At 37.8% G+C, this 16,870-nt stretch overlaps 1 protein-coding gene across 8 annotated transcripts in view; it reads right to left on the reverse strand.

Annotated features, from left to right (window-relative positions):
* Positions 1-129: 129 nt before the first annotated feature.
* The window catches only part of LOC110832942 (ABC transporter G family member 23), a 71,778-nt gene continuing 55,037 nt past the window's right edge, over positions 130-16,870 (reverse strand). For 4 of the 8 annotated variants that reach the window (XM_087340148.1, XM_087340149.1, XM_087340147.1 and 1 more), the window contains exons 2-17: positions 15,239-15,440; positions 14,034-14,193; positions 13,413-13,567; positions 12,430-12,537; positions 12,220-12,313; positions 11,488-11,667; positions 11,047-11,139; positions 9,006-9,133; positions 8,674-8,878; positions 6,518-6,695; positions 6,187-6,302; positions 5,432-5,502; positions 4,583-4,671; positions 3,810-3,986; positions 3,423-3,509; positions 130-3,157 (exon numbers count right to left, since the gene is read on the reverse strand). In XM_087340148.1, coding sequence (XP_087196274.1) covers positions 2,943-3,157; positions 3,423-3,509; positions 3,810-3,986; positions 4,583-4,671; positions 5,432-5,502; positions 6,187-6,302; positions 6,518-6,695; positions 8,674-8,878; positions 9,006-9,133; positions 11,047-11,139; positions 11,488-11,667; positions 12,220-12,313; positions 12,430-12,537; positions 13,413-13,567; positions 14,034-14,193; positions 15,239-15,435 — 2,253 coding nt within the window. In that variant the 5' untranslated portion in view covers positions 15,436-15,440 and the 3' untranslated portion in view covers positions 130-2,942. The other 4 variants (XM_087340151.1, XM_087340145.1, XM_087340150.1 and 1 more) reach the window with 4 other exon arrangements.

Consider the following 16,870-nt stretch of genomic DNA (forward strand, 5'->3'; position numbering starts at 1 on the left):
TTAAAATCCTTTAGGTATTCACTTACAGAACTGTCCTCACACACATAAGATGTAAGGGGGAAGAGAAGAAAAGGATTACAAAAAATACAAAAAGATTACGGTAATGTTCAAATTAAACAACACAGTATGTCATGGCTAAATCAAACACATTTACTATTATGTATTTCTTAGCAACAGCAAACAAACTTGAGCACTAAATAATATTGCACTTTGTAACAGTAAAGAATCTTTAAAACTGGTGTTAGTAAAATATAACTAAATGCAGATCTTGGAAGAATTTAAAAATCAAAATAGGATAAATATTGAGTCAACACTATATTTCTTTGATTTTAAGATGACATTAATTCTAAGAAACCCTTGATTTGATAACAGGCTTTCAGGGAAAAGAGTCACTATATCGATTTTTTGATGCCACCAAATGTAAGGTGCACCTCGATTTCAGAAATGTTAAAATGTGAAAAGAGTGGTTCTTAAAACTGAGAAAATATGGTGATTTTGGTATTATAGCAAATATGTGGATCACAATGTACTGTCACACAGTCCTTTTAGATATTAGAAAATACAACCTTGTATGGTCCAAACACTGAAACCTGAAAAAATTGTAAGACCTGCAGAAAGTTACAGAATATTTTGACTTGGGGTCACAAGAACAAAATTATATCACTGGCTCAGATGCAGATATGAGATTGACAGGTCTGTGCCAAGCCAGTGGCTCCTGAAAGAACCCATTCCATTAAAAATTATCATACTGATATGTGAATCTCTATTATAAAGTACAATTTTACAGACAATTCTTTCCCTTAAAATTTCTTGTCCTTCCAGATATGTACTTAAAGTGAAATTTTTTTATACACATAAATGTCTGCATAATGCTTCACTAATAATTTCCCTTCCACAAGGAAATAAATTCAGAATAACTTTATGACTTACCAAAGAATCAAATAAAAATCTAAAACCATAACAAATACAGCAACACCATTCATATTACCTGCTTTTCATTAACTTATTCAACAATAATGCCAACATATGAAAAACCATTACTCATCTGTTTTTGGAACATGCTTACACATTTCATATACTCCCAATGGATGTAAAAACCATGGTTTTGAAACTGGTCTTCTAGGTTTTTCAACATTTCTGAGTTTGCACAACTTATTACCTGCTTGGCCCATGAAATTTCTCATCCCTCTCATGAAACACCAAACTAAGCAAAATTAAATTTATACCATGTAGCAGAGTCCTTGAGTACCTGAAAGTCACTTAGATAACCTGTAAGTTCCATGTCTTTTATGGAACAGCAATGTTCATTATTGTGTATGATCTAAAGCTTTCATCACCATTTTCACAACAGCACCTGATTTTGTACATTTAATTTATTTCTTCACTAGCACTAAATAAGATGTCAGATTCAAGGAATATGAAACATAAATACAGGTTGTGTGCAAGTATTAATTCCTCAGTAGTGGCTGAAATAAAAAATAATTACTATAAAGTACAACTACATTACTTTCCTATTTATCCGGTATCAGAGATATGGCAGCTCAGTAAGGCTCACACCTTTTTAGAATTTACTTCAATATAAACATTCTACAACAGTAATAATCAGGTAAATTTCATCAAAATTCATAACATGTGTAAAGTAATTTTAAATCTGTGATGTTCCTCATAACCTCACTCTCTCACTTAACATAGAAGATTGATTAAGAAATTACCTGTGGAGATTGAGCAATAAGCTTATCTAAATTTATAAGTCAACTTTGAAGAAAGAACTTTTCTAACTACACATGAGCAAGGATAAGCTCTTCCAAGAAGGCCTCAAAGATACACAGAAAAAAAAATCACCATTGTCTTTGACATTCTTAAATGTACTCCAGCTATTTCCCTTTGGAATTGGAATCAGTACTTTGTTAACTGCTGGTGAAGGATTTTGAAGTTGCTTTTCTTGAATGTAAAACCACGTAGATTTTTAAATATCAGTGTATTCCTACAAGTCCACATTGTGTTACAACCCAGAAGACCAACAATAAGAGCTTTACTGCCAAGAGAATATAACCAAGAAACCGTGTTGTGCTAGTCCTACCAATATGATAATTCATGTGTGATTCATATACACATTGAGAGACAAAATTACCAAGATCATCTGTGAAGTTGACAAATTTTACCAGAGATACTTAACAAAGATAATATTTCAAAATGCTGTTAAGTATTTCAGATTATATAATGTTGAGTGATTGGATGATTAGTAGATACTTATATAAAATGTCTTTCTTATTTTGATGTATGAAGTGGGAATTTATAAACAGACTATGAGAATTTTTAAGGAATAAGAATCAAAGAATAAAACCAGAGCTTTAGACAACATATGAAAGTATAACCTCATCATCAAGAGCCTCATACATTAGATTATTTTAATGGCTTTTCCAGTTCCAAACACAGAATATTTCAATGTGAAAGTAGAAAAACTACAAACAAAATGTCAGATTACAACTAGAGTGGAACAAATACATCACATAATGGAAGGCAGTGAAGAAGATAAATGAAAAAGAGTAGAGACAGGGAAGGCTATGATTCACGCTACTGGAAATAACAACGGATGATGATAGTTTGACCATACAAAATATTTCACTTTAAAATTTTTTAACTTATCTTGGGCAAATAAGTCTCTTTTGTGTCAGTATTTTTTTTTTTATAGAAGTACTGGAAATTCTTATTTAGCACGGAGCATTAAAATCAAATGATTATACCAGATTACATTATTATTTCATCACATAAACAGACAAAAATTTGGTGATTTTCAATTTATGCGTGTCTGGGGCCATTCTTTTGATTACGTAAGCTTAATTTTTCCATCTCTTACCTCATCAGACCTTACTTGTTTTTTGTTTTTTTCCAAGTTACCAGTGTTCCTACCAAGCACGCTGAATTAGTCCCTGATTTCTGTTTTAACCTTTTCTAAACTTTAGTATCAAGAGACTGCTAATCAGGAACACCATAATCCAGACACCTGTTGCTATGAAACCATAGTAAACTACTGGTTGTGAAATTTCCCATCCTCGGGCCAAGATCGCACGCAGAGATTCTGTCGCGAAGGTGAGGGGCAAGACGAAGCTGAAGTATGTGAGTACGTAATGCATCCCCTCAATTGGCCAGCAGATGCCTGAGGACGACAGTAAATAGACTTCAGACAAAAATCAATAATCTACACCAAATAATATTAGGGAGATACAAACTTTTAATTGAAAAACCAAAACGACAGAGGCCACTTGACAGAACTAGGTGTAGATGGAAAAGTATATTACAGTACAGAGTCCGAGTATCTTTAGATTTGTTCCTATGAATCAATTAGTCATTAGAACAGCAAGTCAATTTGGTGCCAAAATAAACGAGAGGCAGTGTGCCTGTTGCTGGAAGATTTTACTCACCACACAACATAAGAATCGGCAGAAAGCTTCCCATTCCAAAGTACGTTGCAGTTAACTCAGTGTCACACAGGCTGGACACAACGAATCCTGAGAACAGAAAACAAAAGTGCTGTTGTCTTGGAAATGAATTTGTAGAAAAGGTAAAATAAATTGAGGCTGTCCCATGCCGAAGCGTCACAAGGCGAGGTGCATAAGGTGGTACTGAGGAAAAGCTCCACTCGTTCTTAACTTCAGGACTAATGTTCATATTCATACTCCACTGGACTAAAAGATGGGTGGTCCTCAGAGGGACTTCAGCGATGAGAACAAAAATCCCTTTTTCAACGAGGAGTCAAATCCTAACCGCCTCGACAATAACAACCAATTTTGTGCGAGATGGGTACTTACCAAAACACATACCGCACAACCCATTTAGCATTGTCAGAATGATGACCCACAAGAGAGAGCCAACACAGAGAATGTCAAAGATGGCGAACGAGAAGACAAGAACCATTATAGTCTGTATCGTCATCACAACGCACTGTGTTATTACATGTGAGAACAGGATCTCAGGTGGAGTTACACCTGCAAACAAAACAAAAAAAAAAACTTTAATGACCAGAAAGCGAGAACGTACTGATACCAACATGAATGGACGAGAACTGAATTTCATTACAAACAGTAAACAGCATCATGTGATACAGAACATACACACAATTTGCTCAAGACGTAAAGACAACAAATGTCTGAAACAAAGAAACAAATCTGTCGTCATGATTATCGGTAGATATTTTCAATTTTCCTGCATTTAATCCTTTCATAGCCACATCTGTCCCTAAACAGCATACACTCCCACGTCAGGACGTACAGCAAATTAAAATCATTACGTTTATGCTCACGTTATAGCTACTTAAATCTCAGAGCAGTATTTTTCGCAGGTTATGGGCTAAAAGGTACCCGAAGGAATGAAAATTTCCCACACTACCCACTAAGTTAAAAATTAGATAAATAAAATAAAAAATATTCTGAATATGTATAATGCAATGTTTTTTTGGGAAAAGAAACTTATTATACTGATGAATATCTCAAACTGGTTGTTTAAAATATAGCCATAAGACGTCGTAATATACTGCCATAATTATCTCTCTGATCCGTGGCACAGGAGAAGCAAAGTTACTCACCCAAGACCAAACACCTCTCTTGCATCCCTTCCTTTCGCTCCATGATCATGGAACTAGCAGTCAGCGCAAGTGAGAGGAAGAAAATTATACTGTAGAACAAAGTAATACCATCAATATCTTTAAGATTTTGCCCACTCCGATGAAAAATCTCACAACTTTATTCTTTGACAGAAGGCAGCAGATAAAATTGAATATAGTAGTCGGGGAAAGATATATTTTTATACAATATTTTCTTATAAAATTTCATAATGAACAAATACCCCATATTTGTACTGCCAAGTAAAACGACAAGCATAAAAAAATTGATGCAAGAGACTCGATTCCAGAAAATAAAACAAATTAAAATGTTATGACCGCAGTGCAATTGTATAAATATTAAATATGCCCTAAAATATTGTTGATACGCTTAGATCTTTAATGTTGCATGTCAAAAGCACAGCTTTTCAAAGTTATAACCAAATATATTCACAATATTGTCGTCTCAGATCGCGAAGTAAGAATGCAGTAACGGAGGTGGTTTTCAGAACTGGTGGTCGCCAGACACCGCTTCTAGATCGACAAAAGATTCTTAAATCTGAATTTAATCTCCTCTTACTTCATTCATGGACGCAATCTTTATCTTTTAGTCATTCCCATATATTTGAACTTCAGAACTGATTATGTACGTTCATATCATGAATCTGTCCTGTAAGTCTTTTTGACGATACATGAACACGTACTTAATTCCCCCTTCATCTGTTACCAGACAAACTTCCTTAATAGCATCAAATAGAGTTTCTGTGTTTGTTTTTTTATCCTACTAATTAACAAAAGCACAGATCAGAAGCTGATGCTTCAAGTCATACTAACGTTAGGATAACTCCTGGAGCGGCGAAGTTGGTGAAGTCTGGTATCTGATCACCATAAACTGGTGTTTCAAACTGTAAAGGAAAATGGAATGTAAACAGACTTGTTGGCAACATTCTGCTCTTGTGTATTTTTCTTAATTCAATTAAATTTAAATTTATAATTCTATTTTCTGTAAAACTGTTGATTTAGAAGTTGATATTGATTTTAATTTATATTAAGCAGTGTAACCAATTTAATTACTACATCACTTTTGGGTTTAAGACACAAAGCAAAATGTATCTTATCACAAAATTAATTTAACTATCTCTGCATTTGTTCACGAGGCTCTGGTAACTAGCACAGAAATTATATTTGTAATAACATAAGTACCACAACTTAATTCCAAAACCTCATCACGGCAATATTAAATCTGCAGGTGAAGAATACCAAATACCCAAATTATGGTTAAGCGAGTTTAATTTTACTTCTGAAATCCAGGTTCAATACATTTACCAGGTAAAAGTGACAAATTAATTGATTTTGAACTCAACGTCCACACATTTAAGTAAATATAACGACCTTGCGTAAACTTCGTAATGAATAAAATGCGATATGCCGAAATGCTGTTATTCTTCCTAAAAGTGTTATGTTTGGTAATGCTTCAAACTAAATGCGTCACAGATGACAAATCTCTTAAGACCTCGCACACTCAAAGTATGTCTTCCCCGCCTTCTGGTTTCATACAAACCAAATAAAACAGTAACTTGCTTACTTACTCTAATAGGAACGTCTGCTGCTTTAGGGTTAATGCCACAAGACTCAAAAAGTTTCTGTGCAAAACTTATATACGAAATGAACAGATCCCGGCTCAGGAGGTACCCAATGTGTTGATCTGGAAAAGACAGATATAATTCAACAAATGACAATAACATTTGACCAAAATTCATTTGCAGGATATTCCATTTAAAATGCAAAACTAACCATAACCTTACTTCTAAGCTCTGACAAGATCGATACAAAAACACAAACAAGTTGTGTTTTACTTTGTTTAAAACGGGGAACTAGTTTAATTGACTATGAAACCGGGTAAATAAAAGTAGTACTCACTGGACATATCCATCTGCACCATCACACTGCTCTGATTGACGACAAGATCCGAAGCCGAACGTGCGTTCTCCATCCTCTCCTTTAGGTTGTGTGAGTAGTCAGAGCTGAAGTGCAGAGCCCCCCATGCCCTACCTCTCCGCACAGCCTCCACGGCCTCATCTTCAAATTCAAACCGATCCTGTTTTACAAATAAATTTGGTCAGAAAATGATTTTCTCTGCATTCTGACGATGGAGGTAACAAGAACCTTGAAAAAATCAGGGCACTGCTGAGACAGCGTGGCAAGACATCCGAAGAACGGCCACCTTAATCTTAATACTCACTGCTGTACGAACCTGAAGTCTTGTAAACTCAGTCGATATCGCCATCATTGTATGTCCTAGTATTAGACCCCAATTTTCTAATTACAGATATTATAAGCAGCTTCTTTTTCTCTTTATATTTTGTAATTATTTTGATGAACCCTGTTACAGCGCATTTCTCAAATTGCTTCTGCAGTAATCTATAAAATTTTTTACATGTTAAAATTGTAAAATTTTACTGCTGTAAAAATAAATGTAATGATGTTCTTCAGCTGATATTAATCTTCACTCAACAGATTTCCTTCACAGCCCACATTTTGTTGAAATATGAAAATAATGACGCACTAAGTGCTTCATAAATTTTTGCATAATCTTGTATGTTGATACTAGTGGTGACTTGAAAATATAATTTATAACAGTAAATAGCCAGGAGGACTTGCAGGTACTAATGTTTTAGAGGAACATACCACCTCCATCATCAGTTTACCTACAAGTCCAATTCCACTTTTATGAATTGTGTGCACCGGGTATTGGTTGGGAAGCCTGAAGGAAAGAGACATTTGGAGAGACCTAGACGTAGATGGGAGGATAATTTCAGGCGGGATCTATGGGAGATAGGAGTTGGAGGAGACTGGATTTTGTTGGTCCAGGACAGGGCTTTGGTTAATTCGGTGATGAACCTTTGGGTTCGGTAAGCCATCTGGTTGGTTGGGTCCACTATTTGGGAAGCCTGAGGGGAAGAGATCGCTGGGGAGACCTAGACGTAGATGGGAGGATAATGTCAGGCGGGATCTATGGGAGATAGGAGTTGAAGGAGACTGGATTTTGTTGGTCCAGGACAGGGCTTTGGTTAATGCGGTGATGAACCTTAGGGTTCCCTAAGCCATCTAGTTGGTTGGGTCCACTATTTGGGAAGCCTGAGGGGAAGAGATCGCTGGGGAGACCTAGACGTAGATGGGAGGATAATGTCAGGCGGGATCTATGGGAGATAGGAGTTGAAGGAGACTGGATTTTGTTGGTCCAGGACAGGGCTTTGGTTAATGCGGTGATGAACCTTAGGGTTCCGTAAGCCATCTAGTTGGTTGGGTCCACTATTTGGGAAGCCTGAGGGGAAGAGATCGCTGGGGAGACCTAGACGTAGATGGGAGGATAATCTCAGGCGGGATCTATGGGAGATAGGAGTTGAAGGAGACTGGATTTTGTTGGTCCAGGACAGGGCTTTGGTTAATTCGGTGATGAACCTTTGGGTTCGGTAAGCCATCTGGTCGGTTGGGTCCACTATTTGGGAAGCCTGAGGGGAAGAGATCGCTGGGGAGACCTAGACGTAGATGGGAGGATAATGTCAGGCGGGATCTATGGGAGATAGGAGTTGAAGGAGACTGGATTTTGTTGGTCCAGGACAGGGCTTTGGTTAATTCGGTGATGAACCTTAGGTTTCCCTAAGCCATCTAGTTGGTTGGGTCCACTATTTGGGAAGCCTGAGGGGAAGAGATCGCTGGGGAGACCTAGACGTAGATGGGAGGATAATGTCAGGCGGGATCTATGGGAGATAGGAGTTGAAGGAGACTGGATTTTGTTGGTCCATGACAGGGCTTTGGTTAATTCGGTGATGAACCTTAGGTTTCCCTAAGCCATCTAGTTGGTTGGGTCCACTATTTGGGAAGCCCGAGGGGAAGAGACCTCTGGGGAGACCTAGACGTAGATGGGAGGATAATGTCAGGCGGGATCTATGGCAGATAGGAGTTGAAGGAGACTGGATTTTGTTGGTCCAAGACAGGGCTTTGGTTAATTCGGTGATGAACCTTCAGGTTCGGTAAGCCATCTAGTTAGTTAGTTCTTCTATATCAACGCTCACCAAAATTATTTCCCTTGACATTATAGAATCCAGGTATTGACAGCTCAGAAGACTGTAGTTGCATCCGTCCATAGGCATGCAATCTGTCGTGAAGTTCAGCTCATCGTTCACATAAGCCAGATGAAGGCCCTTAGGATCTCGACCAATTGTCCAGCAGAACAGAATTATTTGCACCACTGGCAGTCCAATGATGAACAGCATTATACTACAAAGAGAATTAAACAGTGATTAGTTCTACAAATTTTAAAATCTCCCAAAACACTTTTATGCAGAATTTAGATATTTTTGATTGATGCATGCAGAAGTATTTCCCCCCCGGTGAGCATACTCACGGAACGTTCCTCCACATCCATAAGAAATCCTTCCATACGACAGCCTTCATTCTGTGTGGGGACAGAAACTTGAGATAATCCATCAGGCCCCATTTCTCCCCTTCATCAGGAGGCAGATCTGATTCACTCTGTGAATCAGACAGCACGAATACAGATTCAAATTTTGCTCATACCATCCTCCTCTCTGCAAGAGAAGCTGACGCCAAGAGTAAAATCCCGTTACAGCAATTCACAGACACGGCGTTGTGTTAAAGAGTGCAACCATTTTGTTTTGTACGAATTCTAAAGACACACCAAAACAAAAAAATATTTTACACTACTGATTAATTGGTTCTAAGATCACTTAATTATTCCGTATAAAGAGCAATGATTTTACGGCCCTGAATGAGAGGGAAATATCATCATGAATAATAAGAATCTTGAATGAATCAGAGTTTATTTCAAAATACTATCACAGAAATGTATTATATTCCCATAAATTTTGTGTTTTTTTGGTGTTTCATTATACGTAATCGCCATGAAAGCTTTAGATCACAAATTAATACATCCACTTTTTATACTATTAAGTAATGAACGTGGTATATATAGTATTTATAATTACTGCTTGTCAATAAACAGTCTTACCAGGATTTATGCCTAAAATATTGAGATGTTGAAACACAAAATTAATTCTTATTACGCTTTGATCATACTTGTTTAACAACCATACAGCAATTTTAATGTGCATTGTGAATAATAGTCATAGCATGAGAATTATTTCTATGTCCTTGATTAAATTCACTTTATTTTTGAAACAAGAATATTATTGATTTGTACCCGCCTTTAACAAGGCTAAAAACATTAAATTAACATTAAATTAACGTAAAATACGCTTCTAGAAAAACATTCGTTCAACCATTGAAAATAACACTTTAATGGTAACACGGACAACGAAATGAATACGATGTGTTAAGGATATATAACAATTTTTATTATTTATTCTACTAATTTATAATTCAAATACTATTTATGGGCCTCGATGGCAACTGCGAACATGGTCACACTTAAAACAGATCCTTGCGGAGTTCTGTTATTAGTGACAAACCTTACGTACTCGCTTGTAGTTTGTTATGTGGTTAGTTAGCAGACTAGTTACTGAATTATTCTTACCATAGTATCCCTTTTAGTAATATTAATATTATTAAGCATCAAAGTTATTGTGTAAGATTTGAGGTTTTCACAGCGGTGAGTATGAAGATTTTTGTCTTCTGGGTTGTCGCGCCGTGTAGTAATATTCATCGCCCTGATGACGGAGGCAGTATGACCTCTGAAACGTTGGTTAACATCGACCAGACTACACGGCGCAACAACCCAGAAGACAGAAATCTTCGTCAAAGTTATTGTTACAGAAGCTTTATGAAAGCACATTGACGGAAGTTAAATCTTATGAGAACCAGCCGAATATAAATAGTTATAATGAATTTCATGTGTTGTGATTAGAAACCACATCCAGAGGGGGAGAAGCTGGCACAGAATTTTGTAGATCTCCTTTGCGGTAGTGAAACTGTTTGATAAATGAAACTCAAGTCATGAAGTTCTGTTTTAATTGTGACGAAAACTAGCAACTCTCAAAACTACGCAGAGGCGGACAGCTCTGCGTCTGCGCGGAGGCATAGCTGATGATGGATCAGAAACACAAAACTCCAAGCCATATTTTATCGGGGTTAGTGCTGCAAATTGAAGAAATGATAATTCTTGTTATAGACAACAGAATATAACATATGACAACATGATTTCTGAGAAAAGAACAAAATGCAGGGATTAGCCTGTCGTTTTCATGAAAATAACGACTTCAGAGTTCAAAAGCGTTGATGAGTAGCGTGAGAAATGTGACAAGCCCTTAAGTGATGATGAATTATCTGAAGATGATGAGTGAAGTAAGATGATCGATCATTATTCCAGCACCCAGCAGTGGTAATTGATGAATCATGTGAATTTGTAGCTAGATATGGAACAATCAGCTTCTGCAGACGTAATGAACAAAAAGAGGACGACAACTTACGCTGGCCACCGGATTCACATCTTTGCTGGAGAGACTTATGTTGTCTCCATATTCACCACTGATTTCTGAAGTTGTGTCAAATGCTGTAGGCCCCTACATAAGGACAAAGAACTATTATATAAAATACCTGCAAAAATTTGAGAAGGGAAACCCCCACAAAACTGCTGTATAAGAAAATATTACTAAAAATAAACCTTCGAGAAATCACATTATTTACTCAAATTATCTTATTTACTGAAATACAATTTCAAAGATAGTGTTTAAGACATAAAGTTCCACGAAAACCTTAAATCTGTACTCTGTAGATGGAGGTTATATATTCTTCTGAAACAGTGGTAACCAACCACATTCCGATTACATGTTATTCACTCCAGAGATCCAGATACGAACAATATCTGCTGAAAATTGCAATTAACATTTTCAAGAGTAAAAATAACTTACCTCTTCAGGTTTTGGCGGACCCATGATTTCCAGCATGTAACTGCTTCGTCGTCGCTTTCCGTGGTTTTGTAACTTGCTTAGCTTCAGGAACACGTCTTCGAGAGTGTCGCACATGTGAGTCATCAGCAACTGGTCAGGGGGCTCTTCAGCAAGGAATTTGCCACCTCTCATTAGACCAATCTGCACATTACCACGAGACAACAGTAATTACGCACTGATCCTCCTTCCACGACAGAAAACAATTATTTTTTGCACATTAGAGACCAACATTTCTTTCATAAAAATTACAATAATATGTAATTTCCTATTATTTTTTTTGTTTGTCCCACTATACGCCATGTAGGCGCTTGGGGTGAGTGGAGGTATAGCTCCTCTCTTCCTTGACCTCGGCACTAGATGGGGGTGAGTGGTCAGCATCACGCCCCGACCGGCTTTACCCCCGGGAAAGGACCCCGGTACCCATTGTAGAGGAGGCTGGGTGGGCCCCAGAGGCTAGAGGAAAAATCCTCTGCCCCCGTCGGGGATCGAACCCCGGTCGTCCCGCCCGTAGCTAGTCACCATACTGACTGAGCTATCCCGGCTCATAATTTCATATTATACGAATTTTAAATGAAAATATCATGACAGTAAGCATGGGGTTTCATAGTTTTTACATTACGGACCGAAATTATTGCACAGACAAGGGATAGAACCTGGACCTGATGGTGGCGAAGCCGAGTATCTTGCACTTACCATGTCCGCCTGTCGGGTTTCATCAATATAATGGGTGGTGATGATGACTGTCGTCCTTTTATTCTTCGACAAATCTAGTAGGTATTCCCATATACTGGATGAAACAAAGAGAATATAATTCAACAGCAATTATGATCTACAGAATTCAATAAATTTTACGAGCAGCGTAGTGAAGACGAGCTAGGAAAATGCAAATTCAACTCAACTTACTTCTGTCTGAGCACTGGATCAACACCAACTGTTGGCTCATCGAGAATGAGAAGTTCTGGACTGTGCACCATAGCTGCAGCAAACGAGACTCGTCTCTGTTGCCCGCCACTGACATACAAAAACACAAAGTTGTAAGATCTAAGATGCTGATTTCGGTTTTAAGCGGCCCATCCACGTACGAGTCCGACTCGGGTCGGGATCCATCGAGCCAGACTCGTTTGTGGGTGGGGTGTCACGAGCCGAGTCTGCTATGCACGTGTGGTGAAATATATCCGAGCCCGGCTCACGAGTCAAGCTCGCCGAGCCAAGCTCGCCGAGCCAGACTCGTACGTGGATGGGACGCTTTATGGATTGTGACACCACGTGGTCTTGTATGTGATTAACGATGTTTCCAAGATTCACTATAAATAAGGCTTTACAAAAAGTATTGTCTTTTGGGACATTGCATCGTGATGGTAGACGTTTATCAACATTTTAGAGGTTATTACTTCCTCCGACTCTGAAGCAATTATCAATTACGGAGATTATTTCTTCAGAGCTTTGTAGAAAGGGTTAAAGACAATAGACATTACATTTGACTTAAACCCTTCTTACTAAGAATGGAAGATTTATTATATGGAATTATTCCTGTAAAAAGCAAATAGGTCAGTAGTTATATTCACCATCATCACTGGCAAATATTATCTAATGTCTTTTCAATCAGTAACTCCTACGTTCTTAGGTTAATTATCGTAATTTTTGTCTTAAAGGAATACTTTTCCTGAATGGTAAACCAAAACAAGTAACATGGCTACAAATCGAGGAAAAACATTTATCACGAACCAAACCTTTCTTCCATTCCTTATATTAAAACGTGTTTTATAATTTCAAATTCTTGTCCAAAAATTAGACAAAATGTGCAAAAAAAAAAATAACTGCTAATTTTCTATATATCACAAAATCCTTTATGGTAGAAAATTATAAACATCTCACTACAATCTAACCTCAGATTTTTGACGAAAGAATTTGCTGATGGAAGTTGAAGGAACTTCAACAAAAAATCCATCTTCTCATAAATTTCTTCAGTACTCATTCCGTTGACCCATCCAAAGTACATGAAAGTTTCTCGTATGGTGAACTCAACATACAAAGAAAGGTCCTGTGTAACAGAGAACAGAGACTGTAAAGTAAACAAGTCTGCAACATATACATCGTTTTCCAAACACATTCTTCACCTCAGAGCCCTTTATGTTAACTCCTTACACAAACAAATCTGTTATTGCAAAGCTAATTACCGTACAAGTATCAGAAATCTCTTATCATTATACTTACTAATATTTACCATAAGAAAACATTTTTATAAATAAATCTTCAATATCAAAGTATTCCATTCTCCAGTACTCATTTAATTTCATATTTACAGTAAAATAATTTTGTAAGTTCATTCTATACATGGACCACTCTTTCAAAATATCTTGACATAATAAAATTAATGTCACCTGATCCAACTATCAAAATAGAAAACTAGAAATGTGGGGTAGAAAATGAGTTTCGAATAATATGGAACCTATTATCTTCATGCAAAGTTTGGCACTGAAGAAAAATTCTCAGATGCACAAACATACCTGAGGCATATATCCTATCCTTGGACCAGGCACACCACTGCCTTTAGAGCCTGGTTTGCCACCCAGGACCCAGATATCGCCAGAGTTAAGTTTGCGTCGACCCACGATGCAACTGAGCAATGTCGTCTTCCCACAGCCACTGGCTCCCAGCAGACCATATCTACAGGTAACAGGAACAAGTTCAGGATTGTGGTTGTACCCCCTTCTAGTGCCGAGGTCAAGAAATACCTCAGCTCTCCCCAAGCGCCGACATGGCGTATAGTGGGACAGCTTTAATTGCTTTACTTTTGAAATACATAATTATATACAATGAAAATGACAGAAAACTAAAAAAAAGATTAAACATAATTAATTTGGTTCAATAAATATTTCATTTTGATTTTATTAGCAGTCGTATGTTACAAGAAATATTAATACAAACACATCATTTTCCATCTGCCATAATCCCAGCTACGTAAGATGGAAAAATTTAAAAAAAAAAAAGAGCTTCATAGAACTGAAGAACAGAACTTTTTTACACGTGTCTGTCAATATGTGAGCAATAGAATAAATAATAAAGTCAGCTAATACGTTAGTATCCACGGACTTCCCAAGATTTACACATTCTCAAGGTTAACTTTGTGTTCGATGCATCTTACCTCAAACATACGCAACTGGACTTCAACATTTTGAAATGGGACATGAATCAGGAGTACGTCATGCACCAGGAGAGAGAATTACAGTGCCAACATTAAATAACATCCTGCGATTATCAAAATAATCTGTGAGAAGAAATAATACCTCAGACAACCTCCGATATCTGGGCGTAGATACAGATGTTGGTCTTTTGAATCGTGACACTCTGTGGTCTGATAGGAAGTTATTCGCGTTTCAGAGGACCGTACAGTCTCCATCTTCAGGACAGCAACCATTTCTCCTAAACTTTTATAACCACCTATAAGGCCACAAGACGTCATAACCCAGAAAACCAACATCGACGTTTGTAAATGCAAGGCAATGCTACACTGAGGTGTTGTCTAAAAGGAGTGTTTCGTCCGTCTGTCTCCAACTTTTAAGGCCAAATATGGAGACTCCTAAACGTTTACGTCTGCGGGCGATTCTGCACGGCGCCAAAGCCCAGGAGATCATAATCATCACCTCAGTGAGAACCTCAAATCTTACTTCAACGAACAGGCTTTGGAAACACTTATATTAATAGAACTCACATGGCCCCTTTTTGCACGGTCATGTTTAGCCCATCCAGAACGACGTGTGGTATCTTTCTTGTGCCATAATGCTTGAAAGCTCGCCGAACACACACTGCCTGTTGCCGTCGCGTCCACACAGTCGAATGCCGAGGCTGGAATTCGAGCCGTCTTTCCGACAAATCCAGCGTCTGATCAACTTCCATTTCTGTTGTCATGGCAACTGCGAGAGAACACACTGTAACATTAATCCTTTCATGCGAATGGCGTCTATTTAAGTCTTGCGTGTCATGGATTATCTAACCATATAATATGTCCTTGATTACTAAACAGAGTAAAGAGACTATAGAAATATTGGAACGCATTCAACCATCGTTTCATATTCGCACATAAAATAAAGAGAGCACTGTAATTAATTAATTAAATAAATAAATAAAAGTATAATCGAGATTTTGAGAGAAATGTGCAAAATTTTGGGTTCTCTGTTACATGATCACCAAGACTATAGTAAAACTGCTACTGAGAACGCGTTCTTTACGATTTGTTAACTTTGAACACGAGATCATGACCAGTCGTAAGACAGCAAAGGTTTCTCACAGACACTTCAATATTTCAGCCTCACGTCGAGTTCCAAGAAGAAAGAAAATAAGTTTTACAGTTTCTGCAAATCAAACGACGTGCAGATCCGGTTATACCATCTGACGCCGAGGTTCTAAAAAGATATGAAAACAAATTGCATAACTGTGCGTTACGAATTTGCTATGGACACATTCAAGTAAATACACCGGCGTTATATCTTTTAAACGCTTACAATTTTAAAACATGAAAACAAGATTTTATTTAGTTATTTACTTAAAAAAAATTAACACGTCTCCATTATAAAACTCAGCTGGTGAATGCTCTTTAAGGAATGACGGTAACAATTTAAAATTGCATTCACCAAGAAATAAAAATGCTGTCTTGTCTCTTCTATCCGAGAGCGTAAATATTAAAATACACAAAACTCTAATGTTACGTGCTGTTTCGTATGGACGTAACAGAGATTGAATGCACTTAATAAAATGAATCTTAGGAAACTAAGGTTGAAGGGTGGGGATTGGATTTATATGGCTCACGATAGGGACCGGTGATGGAGATGTATCTCTTCTGAACTAACTAGATGGCTTACCGAACCCGAAGGTTCATCACCGAATTAACCAAAGCCCTCCACCGGACCCTGTCCTGGGGCAACAAAATCCAGTTTCCTTTAACTCCTATCTCCCATAGATCCCGCCTGAGATTATCCTCCCATCTACGTCTAGGTCTCCCCAGCGGTCTCTTCCCTTCAGGTTTCCCAACCAGTACCCGGTGCACACCTCTTATCCCATCCATGCGCGCTACATGTCCCGCCCATCTCACTCTTCTCGACTTAATCACCCTGACAATACTGGGGGAGCAGTACAGATTTTTAAGCTCGTCATTGTGCAGTTTTCTCCACGCCCCATCGTCTTCCCTCTTAGGCCCAAATATCCTCCTCAACACCCGATTCTCAAACACCTGCAATCTGTGTTCCTCCCTCTGAGTGAGAGACCATGTTTCGCACCCATACAAAACAACAGTCAAAATTATTGTTTTGTATACTTTAATTTTCAGGTTCTTAGAAATCAGACGGGA

The sequence above is a fragment of the Zootermopsis nevadensis genome, unplaced genomic scaffold, assembly GCF_977971745.1.
Source record: "Zootermopsis nevadensis isolate Lab colony 2312 unplaced genomic scaffold, Znev_1.0 Znev_ptg000061l, whole genome shotgun sequence".
In the NCBI taxonomy this organism is placed as follows: Eukaryota; Metazoa; Arthropoda; class Insecta; order Blattodea; family Termopsidae; genus Zootermopsis; species Zootermopsis nevadensis.